Raw genomic sequence first — 20103 nt, forward strand, 5'->3', positions numbered from 1 at the left:
CCTTAATTCCTAGATGGACGAACCGAAAAGTAAAGTAAATAGATAAAATAAAAACGTAAGGACAGAACTGAGTAAAAAACGACTCTGCATGAATCCATAGTGAATCAATTCCATCCCACTTTATTTTTTTTCTAAGATACGCAGAAAGGTGAAAACTATTGTAGACAGAGCTAAGTTCAAATTACCCCTAACAATTGTGAAATATGATAAAATTGGCATGCTCAAGATTTATTTCCTTTTCGGGCAAGATATCGCTCTCTGGCGGCACGGATTTTATCACCCACATCTTTCTCCACACTAACCTCTTTATTCGAGATATTGACCTCGTCAGCGACTCCGGTCACTTCTTTTCGAACATCGGATGCACCACTGTTTGAGAAACACCAGCACAATCAAATTTCAGTATTTTTTTGAGAACCACGAGGGAAGTTGATAAATGAGAAACTTATTTGGAAGAAATAAGAAAAAGCCATCAAATTATGAGAAAATGACTAGCTAGATCATTCGAGATTTTTTTGGAGAAAATGACGGAAAATACAGTAAAATATGAAAACTAAGACGAAGTGGGATCCATCATGAAAAATTGGGAGAAAGTAACAAGATTCTGAGAACAGTGGCAAAAAAAGACCAATCAAGAAAATTTTGAGAACATTAAAGAAAATCTATCAAATTCAGAAAGTCATGACGAAGTCGCTCCATGAATTTTTGAGGGAAAAAACTATAGGAAAAACATAGCATGTTGAAAACCAGGACGAAGTTTGATCCATCAAGGAAGAAACATCACGTTTTGAGAACAATGACCATGACAGCTGATCCATGAAGAGAGAGACAGAGAAACTTTGAGAAAATTCAGTCAAAATGTAAGAGTTATGACAAATTTTGATCCACGAAGAGAAATCTGGGGAAAATTTGAGTAAAAATTATCGAATTTGGAGAGCAATGATGGAGTTCAAAGAAATATAAAACGAAAAACTACAGAAAAACGCAACAAATTTTGAGACACGATGAAGTTTTACCCAACAAGGAAACTCATCAAATTACAAGAACCACAACAAATTCCGATCATTCAAGAAAAATCTTGAGAAAAATGAAGAAAAAAACATCAAAATTTGAGAACCATAACGACTCTTAATCTACCTGAGCTTATTGACATCGAGTTTTTCAAGCTTCCTCAAGATGGGCACGGCCCAAGCCATTTCCACCGAGCAGACATTCCTCATGAACGGATGCGGAGTGGCTATAAGCTCGTGATAGACCACATAGTCTGGCAAGACCCCGTCCTCGTCCCCCTTCAGCACAGACGACGGGTGAACCTGCAACAAAAAAACCATTCAAAGCCAAAAACCACTTTGCCACTGCTCACAGTTCAGGCTCATGGACGGATGGCAAACAGAATGGAGCAAAACCCAACCCGTCATCAGTCATATGTTCCGTTCCGTTATCAGTTTCCGTTTCATCACTCTAAACTTTACAATCGCCCCTCGCAACGGCAGGCCCGGTGATGAATGACTGATTGACGTTCTGTTCAGTCCCATTGTGTCTGCCCCAAACTGTTGCCTGTCATCCGTCCGCGAACCTTACTCGCAGTTCAAGGATCAAAACTTGGGGGGGATTTGAGATGGAGACCTGAAGAAGCTGTGACCTGAAACCAATGCTCCTATAACCATTGTGGTGGAGCATCCTCTCGGCGAGTTGGTTTCCATAACCCTTGCACAAAGCCCTCCTAAGCTTCCTATAATCCTCTTCCCTTCGTCTTCGTTTTGGTGCTAAATCTACTTCTGCAGGATCTGACGTAGTCAACCATAGAAGATTGAATGAACCTCAGGAAAACGCCCATTTTTTTCTCATCATGTCAGCATCGTTGACCATTTTACTCACCCTTCGCCATCTTATGCATTATCTGACGGAGTTGCTTATGAACGTCTTTGGCAAACATCATTCCCCGCACCTGCCAATATTTTCACTAGGGGATGAGACTCTTCTGATCCAACATAGGAAAGGAACTGATTTTTTTAAAAAACATGGGTCTTTGTACTAGGTTTCTGACTCAACGATGACGAATTGTGATCGTCACCGTCATTCTCATCCATCGCTGATGAAAAAAATGCTAATGTGATTGTCATTCATCCAAGCCCAAATATGATGATTTCATAGGGCATCATAATTTTGCTTTTGCTTTTATTTCATTTAAGTCCATGTATTTCTTACATATTGTGTTATTGATCTTATGAGATCTGATAGCTTATGGATTATCGCATTCGCTACCGTTAAGCTACACCCATTAAGTCCACGTCACTGCAAACCCGTATATATATATGAGGGTAACGTCGGGCAAAGAGTGACCTGCCACAACAATAATGGTGGCGAGAGGATGATGATAATGATGAATTGCTGTCATTATCATTCTCCGTTTTAAGAACCATCATCGTCATTGTAAACCATTAGTCAACATTGAATCATCATTGTTACTCGTCAAAACCAAAACATAGATGAGGATGATGACAATGATATTTAGGGATGACGATGGTGATTGTCCGCCAACCCAACATGGAACGTGTAAACAGAAGAGAAAAAAGAAGGCACACTGATCAGAAAAAATTTTCTCTTGCATTTTTCGGATGTAAATGTGGAAGGCAAAAGTCCACACACCTGTATATCATGATCTATGCACCAATCTGCTGTGAAACCTGCCCGGTCCCAGCTTTCATATACTTGGAGCAACTGAATATGATCCCCAAATCCAGAGCCATCGGGCAAGGGTGATATAGGTTTCTTCCTCTTTCTTGGATCCCCTTTGCTGCACATTGAAATAGCTTGAAGTTCAACAAAGCTGGAAGTCAACACACAAATCTAGCTGAGAGAGAGTTTTAAAAGAATGAGAAAAACCTTCGAGCAGAGTTTACTGATATCTCCGCAGACAGCATTGCAGCAACTGTAAGGGCTTCAAATAAGCAACCCAATTCATTTGCTTCAATCAGAGTCCGAGAAAGTGAAGGCTCCAGCGGTAGCTCTGCACAAGTTGGAGAGCCCAAAATATGAATATTCATGTTATCAAGGATCCATTTAAAACACCACATTAGGTCGAAAAAAGAAGTATAAGAAACGGAAAACGTTGAGAATTCTACTCTCTACGGAGGCCTAGAGAAGAAGACTGAAAAATCAAGTAAGAGTGCGAGAACCCACCAGACATTTTGCGTCCAATTTGTGTAATAACCCCATCTTCATCAATTGCATCAATCAGATATAATTGTCTCAGAGCATCCTCGAGGGATTCACCTGGGATCGTGCATTAAAAGGATGAACATGGTAAAATACCCCTCGCAAACAAAAAAAAAGCATAATGATAAAAAAATTTCCCCATACGTGAAGGTCGATCAAGGAAATCAAAGCGTAGAATGTCGAGGTCTGGAAGATCAAGAGATTTGAGATAAAGAACAGTGCCAGCCAGTGATGAGCGCTGTATCTCGGGAATTGTAGCATCCAGAAATTCCTCAAGGTACGTCTTATAAGGATATAATCGATAACACTTTCCAGGCTGAGTTCTTCCAGCACGTCCTGCGCGCTGATCAGCTTGAACTCTGATCAACAGATCTAAAGAGTTAAAATTATGCACAACGGATGTAACATGATAAGCATTAACTTTATGAAAAATCCAACAACTTAAATTATAGAAGTAAGCGCAGCCTATAGGGAAAGATACACCGCTGAGACTTAAAATTGATGCTTTACAGATTGAACTAACCCCAAAATTCTCATCAATGAGTGCCCAAATCATGCACTAAAAAATGATATAATCCTATCTTTGAACCTGCTAATTTGGACGACGTCAAGAGAGTACATTCCCGTAGATGGATTATACTGACGTTGCTTAACATATCCAGAATCAACAACGTACCTGAAATGGAATCATATCAGAGTGTCAAGGACAGAGGACCGGTGCTTTAGTAAAATTATCTTGCTAACAGTTATGGTTCTCAGACTGGACAATCATGTTTCTTCAGGAGTCTCCACTTTCATTTTCATCTTAGAATGTCACGGTACAGAACCCAAAAACATAACCTTTCCACTAGGCATGAACGCATTAAAAAGTTAAAGAAAGTCAAACTCCATTCCATATCTGGATCTTACAACCCCAGAAATTAAGAGTGATAATAGTCAAAGCCCTTTGGTGAGTGCTTTTCCATGCAACGTAAGAATGAAAATGAAATAAAAATTTGCACCCGAAAATCACACATATTTGAGAACTTATCAAATTAGTATTTTCTTGAAAAAGAGCTTACACGACACCGTCAACGGTCAAGGACGTCTCAGCTATGTTTGTGGCTACGATGATTCGGCGACAGTTTGGAGGAGGCGGACTGAACACTCGGACCTAACGGAAAAGAGTTAAGTGATTAAGATATAAAGGACTTCAATAAACATGGGGATGGCAGTCTCAGACTACAGCCACAAAAAAAAAAAAAACAGTGAAATGACTAGCACGAAGACACAGGCATTTAAGTTATAGATGGGGCCCTACTAAGATAAATCATTTTTTTTAAGAAAGATCAGAAAGATCACACAAAATCGGTGACCCTCCGGCCTACAAAGATAAATCATGAAATTTTAAAACTGGCAAAACGGCAATCGACCTCCGACGAAATACATGATGCATTGAAAACATACTCGTTGCAATCTGTGCTCCACTTTAAAATGGTGATGAAGATCTAGGCTACATCATCATCAGCGATCAACTTTTTTGGTATGTTGAATTCCCAACAAAGAACTCCAGCAAAAGTCCTTGATACTTCTTCATAATGCCTTTTCCCAATAATACATTAACCTTAATTGTTTTACTTTTTGCCATCTTTTGACAATAACTCGGGCCTTGTAGTCTTTTTCAAGTCTATATTTCAAATAAATGAAACAAAATAAATCTCTGCCGGCAAGAATAATGCCGCGAAGTTCATTTTGTATATTGAAGTCTATCTTCTCCGTGAGATGTCCATTCAGCCGGTGATGCTTGCCTGAATGATGTCCATTCCACCAGGGCATGTCTTCTCCCTCCACTGACAACCAATTCCAGTGTCTTTTCCCCCACTTCTGTTAGGATATCAAGCAACCTAACAATTGAATATGATAATCTTCAAGGTAGAACTCCAACTCAACGAAAATGCATATATCTTTCACTCGGATAGCAACGATCGATCATTCAATATCCAGATCCTTACAGAGAAAGGAGTAGAGAAATGATTAAGGAAAGAACTAATATCTCGGAACGAAGAACGGTAGAGGTGACGATCTGGGACGGCCGGATCGGCGGCCCGACGCAGGAGAATCTCCAGGAGCATTTCTTGAAGTCGATTTCCAAAAGTCCCCGTCTGCCCAGCCCTTCTTCTCTATTTATACCAACTTCCTGCCACCTTCGGAGCCGCTTATTTCCTGCCCTTTATTTTCGAATTCACCACGTGTGGTTCACTCCACGCGAGCGGTATTATTGGCCTTCCTTTTCCTTGACATGTATGTACGCAAGGGGCGCTTATCACCTTCCCATGCACTCCGGAATGGGAACTTGCGGGTTTCTAATCAATATACCACAGTCGAAAAAGGCATGAGGTCTGATGGCAAGTCAACCCCTTCAATTAGTGTTAGGTCATGGAGGATACTTAGTAGGGTTTAAGCTAACTAATGGGCCCGAGGCCTTGTACTCTGTAATAGCCTAACCCTAGGAGATATTAATAAAAATAACTACTTCAGGCCCAACATGGGCCGCCTAACTTCCCACTAAGGGCCCATTAAGGGCCCATTAGTGTAGGCCCAGTAGGGCCCATATATTAGGCCCAGTAGGGCCTAATATATGTTGGGCCTGACCACAGTCAGGCCCAACTCTCCAACGGCTGAAACCCAGCCGTTGGAGAGTCCAGCTGCTTTAAAAGCAGCTGGACCTCTCTGTTTCAAACAGTCATATATTCAAAATATATGACCGTTGGAAACAGGGAATATTCCTTAGGAATATTCCCTTTCTAACAAGTGAAGTTTTTCTTCTATAAAAGGGCCCAGTTCAGCAATAAAAATTATTCCTTCTTGCCCCAAATTCTTCTCTCTTCTTTTTTCTCTTTCCATTAATCACATGGTATCAGAGCAAGGTTTGATCTGAACCTAGTGCAGCCCTGATTGAAGCCCTATGAAGCCCTGATTGAAGTCTCCATTAGAGCTCTGTTCGAAGCATTCCTGAAGCACTGTTTGAAGCCCTGTTCGAGGCATTTCTGAAGCACTGTTTGAAGCCCACCAGAAGAACCAGAGCCACAGCCAAAGCAGAAAAGGAGGCTGAGGAGCTGGCTTCCCAAGCTGCCTCCACTCCAGCTGCTGCCCCAGCAGCCCCTGCCGCCATGCAGTTCACCACACCAGTCCAGGGAAGGCCTGTCCTACCCGACCTGGACATGAAGTACAATGGCCTAAATGGCCAAAAATGGATCACTATGGTACAGAGGGCTCTCAAGGCAGCCTACCTTGGGAGACACCTGACTGAAGAAGCTCCGTCAGAAGACGAAGCCGGTTGGGAAGTATGGGAGTCGGAAGAGGCTCTCATTATGAATTGGATGTTGAAGAATATGGAAGACGAACAGAAGGATGACTACCTTCTGATCGACGGCGTCAAGGACCTCTGGTTAGAAGTCAACAAGTCATGTGCAGAAATGCACAGCGATTTTCGGGTCTATGATCTCCGCGAGCAAGAGCGGACGCTAAAGCAGGAAATCTGACGATCTCCACCTATTCGGCCAGGCTGAAGGCGATTTGGCGGGAATTAGATCTCCTGTGGCCCACAGGTGATAAAAATTCCCCCTCATACCTCCGTGAAGTAAAATTCAGAACTCTGCAGTTTCTGATGGGCCTCAATTCCGAGTACGAGACCCTCCGAAGTCAGCTGCTACACCGGGAAAGATTTCCCACGCTAGCAGAGGCAATTTCAGAGCTCCAAGGAGCAGAAAGCAGGAAGAAATTGGGTAGCAAGGGAGGGGAAACCTCCAAACCTACCGTTGCTGCTCACTTAGCGAACGCGGAGTCTCAACCTGGGGCACCACCACAGCCTGTGGCACCATCTTCTCAGCAAGCCAAAGCCCCTCCAAAGGAAGGTAACACCTCAGAACTGATCTGTGGGTACTGCAGAAAGCCAGGGCACATCAAGCGGGACTGCCGAAGGCTGGCGTGGAAGGAGGAGCAGATCAAGAAAGGGACCTGGAACCCAGGTCAGCAGAAGAAGGCCTACGTGGCCAGCGAAGGCGACCAACCACCCTCCACCGAGAAGGAGGAATCAGGGAGCGACATTCAGAAGCTTATTCAAGCGGAAATAAGCAAAATCCTGCAGAAGATGAGCTCAACATCCCTCGTGCAGTCTGGTAAGTGTTTCGCATTTACCACTTTTACAAATACTAAATCAATTTCAGTATCATGGGTGTTGGATTCAGGGGCGACAGATCACATGTCACCCCACAGGTCCTTATTTCAGACTTATGAGTCTAAGAAGGGGAATCTTAAAGTTTTTACCGCCAATGGTGGAGTCCTACGGGTAGAAGGAAGAGGAACAATCCTCATTAAAGGAAAAATCTTGCAGGGTGTTCTTCACGTTCCTGAATTAAAGGCAAATCTTTTGTCTCTAATTCAGCTAGTGGAGAATACCGGGTGGCGGTTCTCCTTGGATTCTGACTGCTGTTTTTTATGTGTAAAGGACACCGGACAGAAGATTTCATCTGTTAACCGGAGAGGTGGTCTTCTCATGCTAGATGAATCACGGGAAGGAGAAGGGCAGTCGATGGTCTATACTGCCCAGAGCGAGGAGCGGGGCATCATTCTTCATAGGAGACTAGAACACACCTCATTTCATATCTTAAAACAGTTGCATCCTCATATGTTTAAAGGAATTCCTTTTGAAAATTTAATTTGTGAGAGTTGCCAATTGCGAAACTCAAACGATCCCCATACGTCAGTACGAACCACAGAGCCTCCTCGGCCTTCGAGTGTGTTCATAGTGATGTATGGGGCCCCTGCTCCATATCTGGTTTATCCCACCAGAAATGGTTTGTTCTCTTCGTAGATGATTTCACAAGGTATACATGGGTATATCTAATGAAATCCAAGGCAGAAGTACCATCTATTATTCTGTTATTTTGCGAAATGATTCAAAATCAGTTTGGGAAAAGGATTAAATGTTTGAGATCAGACAACGCCAAGGAATACTTCTGTGGAGAAGTAAATAACTACATGGAAATGAAGGGAATTGTTCATCAATCTTCATGTGTGAATACTCCTCAGCAAAATGGGCTTGCTGAAAGGAAAATTGGCCATATTATGACATCGGCCAGGGCACTCCTATTTCAGGGAAATTGCCCTAAACATCTCTGGACTGAGGCAGTAGCTACAGCCACACACCTCATAAATAGGACAGCGTCAAAGACATTGGGACTCAAGGCCCCAATCGACCTATTATCCGCTGAATTTCCTAACATAACATTAAAGACTAACCTGCCGGCCAAAGTATTTGGCTGTGTTGTGTATGTTTATGTCCACAATGCAGGTAAATTGGATCATCGGGCAGTAAAGTGCGATTTTTGGGCTACTCTACCATGCAGAAAGGGTATAAGTGCTACCATCCGGAGTCAAGGAAAGTGTACATCTCTGCAGATGTAAGATTCGACGAGGTCAGGATGTTTTATGAGACAACAGACAGATCCGGGGACTACTTGGAATCAGAGGAAGGAGATGCCAAGGTATGGAGTTTAGTTGTTTTTCCCATAGGGATAGTGCAGAGGAACTTGAAGAGGGCACTGTGCCGGATTTGACAGAAAATGAGGGACCACGCCCGATAGCCGACGCCATAAGTGAAGAACAAATACCAGCAGAAGAACCAAACCGAAGCAACTATGGATGGCCGATTGCGGTTAGTAAAGGAACCCGGAAGTGTACGAAGACCAAAATCTATCCGGTAAGCAACTATGTCTCCTACAGTCGTTTTTCCCCAGAATACACTCAGGTTGTGCAGGCTATGATAGCTATGTCTCTCCCAAAGAACGTCAGAGAAGCTCTGACATCCTTAGAATGGAGAGAGGCAATGGACGAGGAGATGGAAGCACTTAAGAAGAACGGCACCTGGGAAGTAGGCCCTCTCCCTATGGGAAAAAAGGTAGTAGGTTGTAGATGGGTCTTTACGGTTAAGTACCATTCAGATGGGTCAATTGCAAGACACAAAGCCAGATTGGTGGCCCAGGGGTATACGCAATCATATGGGATTGACTACAATGAGACGTTTGCCCCGGTCGCAAAACTAAACACGGTCAGAATCCTGATTGCACTAGCAGCAATCTACAAATGGAAACTACACCAGTACGACGTGAAGAATGCTTTCCTACATGGAGAACTTGAAGAGGAGGTATATATGGCACAACCTCCTGGATATCAGGTAAGCGACAAACCCAGCGACGTCTGCCGCCTCAGAAAGTCCCTATACGGACTTAAGCAGTCCCCCAGAGCATGGTTCGGTAAGTTCTCTCGGGCCATGTTGACAGCAGGATACTTCCAGAGCGAAGGAGACCATACACTTTTCATAAAGCACGGTAAGGAAGGTAAGGTAGCAATATTAATTGTTTATGTGGATGACATAATCATAACAGGGAACGATGACGAAGAAATTCAGAACCTTGAAAGGTACCTGTCTTCATCATTTGATATTAAATCGCTTGGACTTCTAACGTATTTTTTAGGAATTGAAGTGGCATACTCAGGGACTGGGATTGTACTGTCTCAGCACAAGTACATTCTAGATTTGTTGAAAGAAACCGGTAAGCTGGACTGTCGTCCAACCGCCACACCAGTCGACATTAATGTCAAACTGAAGGCACAACAGCATGAGAAGGATGCTCGTGGACAGGACCTCGTTTCAGAGGCTCATTGGTAAACTCCTATACCTCAATCATACGAGACCTGATATTGCGTTTGCAGTTAACTCCCTGAGTCAGTTCATGAACGATCCACGGGAGTCTCATCAAGGCGCAGCAGACAGAATTTTAGCCTACCTGAAGGGAACTATTGGACAGGGACTGTACTTCCGGACAGGAGGTGAGCCTAGTGTTACTTTATACACTGACTCTGATTATGCAGGGTCCTTTGAAGACAGCCGCTCTACCTCCGGGTACTGTAGCTTCCTCGGTGGCAACCTTGTTACATGGCGCAGCAAGAAGCAAAAGGAAGTTTCCCTCTCAAGTGCCGAAGCAGAGCTTCGAGCCTTGAAGAAGGGAGTCTGCGAGGGCATGTGGCTCCAAGGCATCCTGAAGGACCTACGCTTATATGACGGTAAAGGTATGATTTTGCAGTCAGACAGCAAATCAGCCATTGCGATGGCGAAGAACCCGCCCAACATGAGCGCATCGAAACACGCACGAGTGGCCAGGCATTACATCAAGCAGAACATTGACGAAGGACACATAGTCCCGCAATATGTTCCTACGTTGGAACAGACCGCGGACATCTTCACGAAGGGCATCCCCGGCCCACAATTCCAGGTGTTGGTGTCCAAGTTGGGCATGATCAACATCTATACCCAACTTGCGGGGGGGTGTTAGGTCATGGAGGATACTTAGTAGGGTTTAAGCTAACTAATGGGCCCGAGGCCTTGTACTCTGTAATAGCCTAACCTAGGAGATATTAATAAAAATAACTACTTCAGGCCCAACATGGGCCGCCTAACTTCCACCAAGGGCCCATTAAGGGCCCATTAGTGTAGGCCCAGTAGGGCCCATATATTAGCCCAGTAGGGCCTAATATCTGTTGGGCCTGACCACAGTCAGGCCCAACTCTCCAACGGCTGAAACCCAGCCGTTGGAGAGTCCAGCTGCTTTAAAAGCAGCTGGACCTCTCTGTTTCAAACAGTCATATATTCAAAATATATGACCGTTGGAAACAGGGAATATTCCTTAGGAATATTCCCTTTCTAACAAGTGAAGTTTTTCTTCTATAAAAGGGGGCCCAGTTCAGCAATAAAAATTATTCCTTCTTGCCCCAAATTCTTCTCTCTTCTTTTTTCTCTTTCCATTAATCACAATTAGTAAACCCAATGACAATGGAAGAGAGCTTGTACATCTCCCATAAACCGTTCTCAATGGAATTGTGACAAGCGCTCCATGACCCAGGCCTAAGAACAGCAAATAGTTACCCTGTGTCAGGTCCTGATCACTTTTGCTTGGACATCTCATGGGATGGTACTAGCTGTTGGGTCTATTTTCAACTTTTTGTACCGTCTCTAGTTCTTAACAAGTTTGGTCACTAATTATTTTTAACTCAATTAACATCGACCTTGATGGCCGAAAAAGATTATCGTGCTTCCAAATCAGGAGAAAATTGATGGCGATTCTGGTTCCATCCTAAGTGGCAGATGAGTCATCCTTGCCGCCGCTTGCTGGAGATATCCTATTGATAAAGGGAGAAGTAAATCGAATTTGGTTACTCATTATCTTCTCTGTGAGATGTCCTCAAATTGTGTGCGAAGGGCATACTCTTGATGCCCACGTCTGTACACAATTTGAGGAGATGTGACTGTTGCCATATTTCCCATTGTTTTGCATCTTCCTGTTAAGGGACATGAAAAGTCTTTAGTGTTACCTTCGTATCTGTAAATATATTTTTTCGTATCTGTATATATTAACCCTAAGAAATGAGGAGAAAATAGAACGTTTCTATTTCTCAATCAAGTCTTTGGCTCTCACAATATGTTACAATTTTTTTGAGCCCATACAGCCCAAAATCTGTAAGTTTACAGTCGTCCCCTAATAAGGTAAAAGTATAACAACCGTATAGTGGTACATGTCTGGTTTTGAGAAAACAAAAAGGGGAAATACAAAAAGATGAAAGAAAATAAGGAAATATGTCGAGGGCGATAATAATCATAGTCCACATAAATAAAGACAAGTATAAAACAACGACAGTAAAATTGGTAATCTATAACCTGCATTTCGGGAGGCAAAGATCCATGAAGTGGTAGGACAACAGCATCCATACAGGATCCTTCTTCTAGTTCCATTATTCTTTCCTCCAGCTTTTTTATCATTTTTTCAATGTCATCCTATTATCATATGAGAAAATCTGTCAGCGTAGAAGACAGTACAAGTCCAAAAGTAAAAAGTAAGCAAGTGGCACACCTTTCCCGTCATGAATATGAGGATATCACCCGGCTGCTCCTTTGTGTGAATATCTTTTGAAGACGTTAACCAAATAAATCAAAAAAGAAATCCGTAGAATCTAGACTGACCCAATCAACATAAAATAGAAAAAATAATTTAATAGATGATATATGGTCTTTTCGCTGATAAACTATCTTCACATGCATTTTTTGATGTTAGTGAAACTATCTCATCATGTTTTCTCCGTTACAGATTATCTGGTAACTGACGGCATGATTCAAACAAAATCTGGAACGAATTCCATAAGTCTGGTAGAAGTCATTGATTGGTGATACAGATCAATTTGAAGTCTTACAAAGCAAATTATCCAGTAATATTTGGAAAGTTCTTCATTAAAAATTTGGAAGCGATCGTCAGTATGACCCCGAAATTAAAGTCACCAGAAATTTAACTGAAGATAAAAAGATTTCAAGAGAGAATTTCTCATTGAGAGATTTAAAGAGAAATTTAACATTGATATCAGTTTGGCTGGAATCCAACTTTCAGGTGATACCTAGGACAGTTTTCAGAGAAGATTCAATGTAATTTGTAGGACGCTCCTTGCTGTAGAGCTTTTCCACAGGAAACAATGTGCCCGGTACATTTAACACCGGACAGTTGGAGAAAAATTTGGATACTTTGACGCCATCAAGTGTGGCAGAAGTAATAAGAACCTTGAGATTTGAGCCCCGCAGACTAACCAGACGTTTCACCAACCCGAGTAGAATGTCACTGCTCAAAAAATAACACCATGAGAACATATTTATATGGTTAACAATAAAGTGAAATACATTGACGTGGAAAAATAACAGTATATAGTGGACTAACAAATTTGGATGACTAGTATTTATGCAAACATTAGAGTGGTCCATTTTCATTTCAAGTTCTATCTACCTGAAGTAGGCAGATAGACTATGACAATTTTACAAAAAACTTCCTAATAAATAAGAAGTGACATTTTAACCTGCAGTCTAACATGATCCTAGGAACTTTCATTACAGAAAAACAGAGACAGGTCTGGAAATTTACGTATTTAAGCTCCTCTCATGAGCTTCGTCCAGTATAATGACAGAGTACTTATTGAGATCCATGGATGATAAACTTTCACGAAGGAGGCAGCCATCTGTAAGGTACCTTAGTTCCAAACAAAATGAATACGCAAAAAACAATAAATTTGGATGCAAGGGAACGAAAAAGACGTGGCATTAGATCAAAAAAATTGAATGCGTTAACTTGATCCGGGTAATATCAGAAGAACGGTCTTCAAAACGAATCGTATAACCCACTTCATCACCGAGCCGAACACCCAGCTCTTGTGCCACCCTCCTACAGAAATTGAGATGAAAGGACGTCAGAACGGGAAGAAATGAAATGACACGTGATATGGATTTTAACCCAACGCACATGACAGATCATTAACCTAATTCGACACTCCACCCAATAAACTGATGCGTAAATACAGTTTCAACATAAGAACGATTAGCGCTCATTCTCAATCAAATCACATGTGAAGCTCAGTGCACAAAACGTTAGCTTTAATTGAGCAACGTGTAACACTGTTTCTGCAAAAGAATCGACTACGGTGACTTTGACATAGTTATGAAGGAGAGCACCAAATCGACAAGAAAACACGATTGAATAATTTTTCGAGTACTCACATTGCCATTTTAAGCTCCAAAAAGTAAGATTCTCATCAGAAGATGCAAACAACTATTTCTTTTAGCCAATTTATTGTATATTTATACGTAACGTCATCTCGCCTGCTGGAACACATTAGTTCGAGCTCGTCGGACTTCAAAATTTTCAAGTTTAACAGAAACTTATCATCAGGCAGGAAGTAGGATAGTTTTTACGAAACCAAGCTCAGGAAAATAAAGTACTGGCCCAAAGCCTAAGGTTAGATGTCATGATTCAAGAAAATTCCAATAATCGAGACTGCGATTCCAGTGCCAGAGCGATCGCGTAAAAACGGCATTCATCCAATCCGCGAAATGGAGAGGGATTACCTAGCGACAGAGACGGCGGCCACTCTCCGCGGTTGTGTGACGGCAATCATCCCCTTCTTCGAGTAACCTCGCCGGTGCAGGATCTGCGAAAGCTGAGTACTCTTCCCGGAGCCAGTCTCTCCGATGATCACCACTACCGGATTTGCCGCCACGGTCTCCACGATCGTGTCCTCGAATTCGAGAATCGGAAGAACCGCCATAGCCAGCCACCTCCGGCGAGGGCAGAAACGGGCGGGAAGATCACGCAAAGAAATAAATAAATTCAGTCGTCCGATTGTGCAAAAAAACCCTGCGACGCAACGAAATAGTCAACAGGCCCAAAAGTCAAAAAGTCAACTTGGATTGGGAATACAGACTTTTGACTTGGAGAAGAAGACTTGTTTACAAGTGGACTGGAAAAGAAGGCGAACGCCTCTGACCCAAAGCCGTGCCGCCTCTGCGCCGCCAGCGAGGCACGAGAAGTGTACCTCCCTGCCGTCAACGGTCCGCACCCTGAACAGACCGGGCTCGGCGACATCCGCCTTTCCCTTCCGGTTCTTCACAAACCCACTGCTCGGCCCGACTTCGGCTTCACAGCAAACCACATTGCGCCGCCTGCCTTCTCCCCACGTCAACACTCCTTCCCCGTCAACCATCCTCGCTGTCCTCACGTGTGGCTTTCCCCTCCCCTCCTTAGTGTGCTTCTTCAGAGCAGCGCCGCCGACTACGAGTGCACGTGCGAGCTCGTCGAGGATCACGCCCTCTGCTTCCCCCCGAGCCAGCGACAGCACTGTCTCACCTCGGCCGGTGCTGACGCCACATCGAGCTCCCGAGGCGATGAGGAGCCGGCACACGCCAACATGGCCCTCCTTCGCCGCCAGCATCAATGGAGTGTATCCGTCCGCGTCGGCCACGTCCACGCCAAAGCATCGGCTCTGTAGAAGCTGCACCACGGCATTTTGGTCCCCCCGCCTCGCCGCACAGTGCAGCGCGCAGAAGCGCCCGGCAGCGCCACTGTTCTCCAAGGTTAACTCCAGCATCACCCCCTCGAGAAGGTCCCTCCTTTCCTTGCTGAGCCGGCAGTGGCTGACCAGACCGAAGTCAGCGCCAGCCAAGGCAAGTATGCAGAGGCACTCACGCTGACCATGGACTGCGGCAACGGTCAACGCCGTATGCCCGGACCCCATCCGGGAGTCCACATGGCACCCCGCAGCGAGGAGGCGGCGGAGGATCTCGGACCGGCCGAGCCTGGCGGCCAGGTGGATGGGCCGGGGGGCAGGAGCAGACCGAGCCAGGAGGTCTGGGTCAGCACCAGCCTTGAGCAACAAGTCAACGGCGGGGACATTGGAACAGAGGATGGCATGGTGGAGGAGCGCTCGGCCGTTGCTTATGGCGTTTAGGGGATGTTCTCGAAGAAGAAGCCCGAGGATTGTGCCAGAAGACTCAAAGTACTCGATGGCACACCACGCCGGACCGTAAGGCTCGGCCAGCCCAGCACCGACCCGGATCTCCTCACCCGTGGCCCGATCCCACGACCAACCCCCCAGCCTCGTCTCGACGTCGGTCTCTGCCCCAGCCTTAGAAATTCAAAACAAGAAAAAGTCAACGCAGAAGTTCAAACCCAGTGTACTAGGATCTAGGGTTTTACATTACCTCCAATAGTTTTTTGACTATAGAGACTTGACGGGACACAACTGCCGCGATGAGGGCTGAGCAGTCGGCATTGGTATGGAGGGGAGGCTTGGCAGACTGGAGCAGCAGTCGGCCAGTGGCGTTTGCGTCCACTCCATGCTGAAGAACAAGATTTTAATCATTAGGGTTTAGGGTTGAGGGTTTAAAGTTGAAGAGCAAATAACCTTGAGGAGGGACTCCACGACATTGACAAAGCCGCGAGCAGAGGACATGATGAGGCCTCGGACTGCGACTCGTGGTCTGATCAGGTCTGAAGCCATGAGAAGGTCGACCACTGTTGCATGACCATGGCAACACGCCTCCAACAACGCCTCCTCACAGGCCTGCTGGGATGCACCAGATTTGAGGAGAAGCTCTGCCATGTCTGCATGCGCTTCTTTGGCCGCAGCAGTCATGGCGAAGCCCAAGAACAGCTTCTGGTTGACGTCTGCGCCTGCACTCTGTTTCAAACACCCGCACTAATCAGTTAAGATCTGTCGGTCAACGCATGTTTAATCGAATAGAGGATATACCTCCATTTATTACTCGAATAGAGGGTACATCTGCATTTTTACAGTGCCTAAATTTTACCGAACTTGAGGTTTGACCATATGGAAAGCAGAACATGAGGTTTGACCTTAAGTCATAAGCAAAGAGGGAAAGAAAAAAGGCATCATCAATGCATTGCTATTTTTAAGATTTTAATGAGATTAATTTTCGGTAGGTCACAGATTAACTACATAAAAATGAGAACGATGTAATTGCTGTGACGGGAGTCACAAAAGTAGAAAAAATACTAGAAATACATGGACATCTGTTTACAAGAACAGCTGTTTACAAGATGAACCGGTAAAATGGCGACAAACCAGCTTGTTCTTAAAGATTAAAATGAATGGCTGAATGCCAAAACCAGAAAGAAAGAGGAATACAATGCAGATTGCTTTCTGAGAAGAACCGTTCAAAAGATGTTCAGAGGAAAAAATCGACGCTAAATCAGGCAGAGGACTTGATTTTTGAAGAATTTTCGCGTTTTTTTTGGGTTTTTGCACTAAATGCAAAATCAAGTTTTCCGAAGAATTACTTCAAAAAAACCTGTAAATACCTTGAAACGGACAAAAATTTGATGGAGGATTGGATTAAAACGCCGGCGTAGCTTGGAAAACTTATAACCACCATTCAAAAAAGAAAAACCAAGGATAATTCCACAGAAAACAACCAGCGACCAAAATCCCTATCCCGACATGCATTCACCCTCTTTCCGATGCATAGAACAAGCAAGTAAATTCAAGATCGCAGAAGTCCTTTAAAAACTAAAACAGATCAGAACAAAACACATAAGGAGATTGACCTCACCAGCAACTTCCGCGCCAGCTGGATATCCGCAGAATGCGCAGCGAGGAAGAGTGCAGAGACATACGTGCGCAACTCCTCGTACTCGATTCGAACCTCATCCGCCGATTCCTCATGAAGAACAACAACCGCCTTCCGGATCTTCAGCGAAACAGCTCCAACGAAGTTAACATCAACACAAGGATCCGCAAGACACTCGATCGCAGCCGACAGATCTCCCCTCTTCGCAGCTTCCACCAGCCTCTGAGAAACTTCCACTTCGTAATCCACAGGGAAAACTTGCTGCGCCGACACCATCCTCCCTCCCCGGAACCCTACTCCGCCATGAGCGAAGACCGCCATCTCCCTTCTAACTCGAAGATCAGCGCTCGGGAGCTGCCTTACCGTCGCCATTGTCACCATGCCCAAGCTCCTCCCCTCTTCGGAAAACTTGAAAGAAAAGCGCGCCAGAATGCACCGAGGAGAGAGAAGCTGGTACAGAGAATTTATAGCGATTGGTGGCATTAAAGAACGACGGACGACGGAATAAGACGGACGGGTGACGAATGAGGTGTCGTCGTCCGGGTCTGGATTGAAAGGACGGAAATACCCTTAGAATTTAAAATTAGAGGCTCTGTTGCTGTGTTCGTCACGTGAGAGAGGCTAAGTTTGCAGGAAACGGGGAGGCGCTGAGGAGTTAGTGCGGAGCGTGGGTTGAGGATCGTACGCCGGCAGCGGCGCCGCCAGTCACGGGCTTCTGTCGATGGGAGTTCATGGCGGCGGCGGCGGATTCATGTGCCTTTGCCAGTTTGGTAATGCGGATTTGATTGCATATTCTAGAATTGTCCCTTAAAATTCGAGTAATCCTTGAATTATTCCGTGCGATGCCAGTTTCCTGTCGTTATTTCTTTTGCTTTTGCGGAGTCTAGAATTATCCCTAAACGTTCGATTAATCCTTTGAATTATTTCCTGCGATGCCACTTCCCTGTCGTTATTTCTTATATTTGTGCGGAGTCTAGAATTATCCCTAAACATTCGAGTAATCCTTTGAGTTATTTCCTGCGATGCCAATTTCCTGTCCTTATTTCTTATACTTTTGCGGAATCTAGAATTATCCCTAAACACTCGAGTAATCCTTTGAATTATTTCCTGCGATTCCGATTTCCTATCGTTATTTATTTTAGTTTTGCGGAATCAGTCTTTGTATTTGAATGTATAGTCCACGATCGTCTGGGATGGGAATGCAGGCTGGTTCGGGATGGTTTTAGCCCCGTCTCGTTTTTTGGAGTCGTCCCAAACCGTCAAATCCTTAATCCAACCCGGGGCTTCCGATTTCATATGAAATTGTTATTTTTGATGAAAATTAATAAAATAAATCAGCCATTTCTTTCGGGTTAAGATAAGATGTGTAAGTGTTTTTGTCTCTTTAAGATATAGAACACTATGTTCCAAGGTGTGAGGTGGGAGAGAAGAGATGTCATAATTGGGGTTTTGAATAAGACAACCTTTGCACTTTCCATTTTATTTGATTTTTAGTTTACTTAATTGTTAGTACATTTGATTGTTAGTAATTTGATTGTTAGAAAATTTGTTTTAGTACATTTGATTGTTAGTAAATTTGATTTTTAGTACATTTGACTGTTTGTAAATTTGATTGTTAGTACATTTGATTGTTAGTAAATTTGATTGTTAGAAAATTTGTTTTAGTACATTTGATTGTTAGTAAATTTGATTTTTAGTACATTTGATTGTTAGTACATTTGATTGTTAGTACATTTGATTGTTAGTAAATTTGATATCTAGTACATTTGATTGTTAGTAAATTTGATTTTTAGTACATCTGATTGTTACTAAATTTGATTTTTAGTACATTTGATTGTTGGTAAATTTGATTTGTAGTACATTTCATTGTTAGAACATTTAATTTTTAGTAGATTTTGCATTTTGTCCTGCGTCCCCTCCAACGCCTGAGTGACCCTTTTTTCATCCCAAAATGAAAAAAATGTACCGTCTTTGGTCCGCTCGACGAATCACCCTCTCATTCAGTTTGTGAGGCCGTGGAGGAGACTTTCTTTGTTCCCTGGATGAAATATCTGTCCTGTCCGCGTGAGTGCACTATATCTAAGAGTATAGTCTTTTGCAGCATACATAATTTCCCCTCACTATTCAAGGCACCCTCTCCAAACATTTCATGTGATGCCAACTAGCTGCCATTATTTCTTGTATTTTCGAGGAATAGGAACAGTTTTTACTATTACTAAGTTTATTAATCTGGAAAGGATGTGGTCTGAATACTCATTGTCCAAATTCCGCACCGCTAATGTCAAATACGTGGCATCAGTATTCTTGATGCATTTATGCGGCCTACCAGTCAATCGTACAACTGTTTCTTCTTATGTTTTATGAATATAAAAGTTTTATTTAGCATTATTATTATACAATATTAGGAATATTGTTTTTTATACATGCATTGACTTAGTGTACCTAAATTATTCAAACTATGTATATATAATGATAATAAAAGTGAACATCATAATATTAAATAAGAGCATCATCATGTACACTCATACAATGGAAATGGTGGATCAAGTTGACATTAGTATGTGAATATAACAGACAGATTATGGTTGTTCTTTATTCAAAGAGTACACTTAATCGAACCCTATATAATTAAGTTATGATTACACAAGTGGTCCTTAACTCCAGACACTGGCTATATCTTTTTAAATGGACTGTTGTATTTTGACAATGACTAATTGATTATTAATCATAGGGTTCCAAACAGCCTTAGTTTGGATTTAATAATAGGTCCACAAAAGTGAATTTGTGGTCAAAGATGATATCATTCACCATCTATATAAAAGTGGACTAGCATGACGAATAGGATGTAGTTAAATATATATATATATATAAGGCCATTGTAATTTTATAAT

The 20103-nt window shown here is 43.2% G+C and overlaps 2 protein-coding genes across 7 annotated transcripts; both read right to left on the reverse strand.

Annotated features, from left to right (window-relative positions):
• Positions 1 to 68: 68 nt before the first annotated feature.
• LOC144705463 (RNA helicase family protein) lies at positions 69 to 14424 on the reverse strand. 6 transcript variants are annotated; one of them, XM_078578150.1, is made up of 17 exons: positions 14192 to 14424; positions 13419 to 13511; positions 13215 to 13319; positions 12860 to 12917; positions 12700 to 12757; positions 12165 to 12217; positions 11972 to 12088; positions 4281 to 4372; positions 3809 to 3895; positions 3364 to 3578; positions 3184 to 3276; positions 2887 to 3010; positions 2650 to 2797; positions 1879 to 1948; positions 1627 to 1787; positions 1138 to 1313; positions 69 to 369 (listed from the first exon to the last, which is right to left on the reverse strand). In XM_078578150.1, the coding sequence occupies exons 1-17, from the start codon at positions 14389 to 14391 to the stop codon at positions 222 to 224; spliced, it is 1998 nt and encodes a 665-aa protein (XP_078434276.1). In that variant the 5' UTR covers positions 14392 to 14424; the 3' UTR covers positions 69 to 221. The 6 variants fall into 6 exon arrangements, 5 of the variants coding, with proteins under 5 accessions (XP_078434276.1, XP_078434275.1, XP_078434277.1 ...); XM_078578149.1 differs by having other exon boundaries at positions 12700 to 12917; XM_078578151.1 differs by having other exon boundaries at positions 12700 to 12917; positions 13215 to 13308; positions 14192 to 14301.
• A 91-nt stretch (positions 14425 to 14515) lies between these two features.
• Positions 14516 to 17654, reverse strand: LOC144705847 (ankyrin). Its single transcript, XM_078578684.1, has 4 exons — positions 17195 to 17654; positions 16027 to 16302; positions 15824 to 15961; positions 14516 to 15747 (listed from the first exon to the last, which is right to left on the reverse strand). Exons 1-4 carry the CDS (start codon positions 17591 to 17593, stop codon positions 14524 to 14526), a joined length of 2037 nt encoding a protein of 678 aa, XP_078434810.1. The 5' UTR covers positions 17594 to 17654; the 3' UTR covers positions 14516 to 14523.
• Positions 17655 to 20103: the final 2449 nt, after the last annotated feature.

This window comes from Wolffia australiana, chromosome 7 (assembly GCF_029677425.1).
Source record: "Wolffia australiana isolate 7733 chromosome 7, ASM2967742v1".
In the NCBI taxonomy this organism is placed as follows: Eukaryota; Viridiplantae; Streptophyta; class Magnoliopsida; order Alismatales; family Araceae; genus Wolffia; species Wolffia australiana.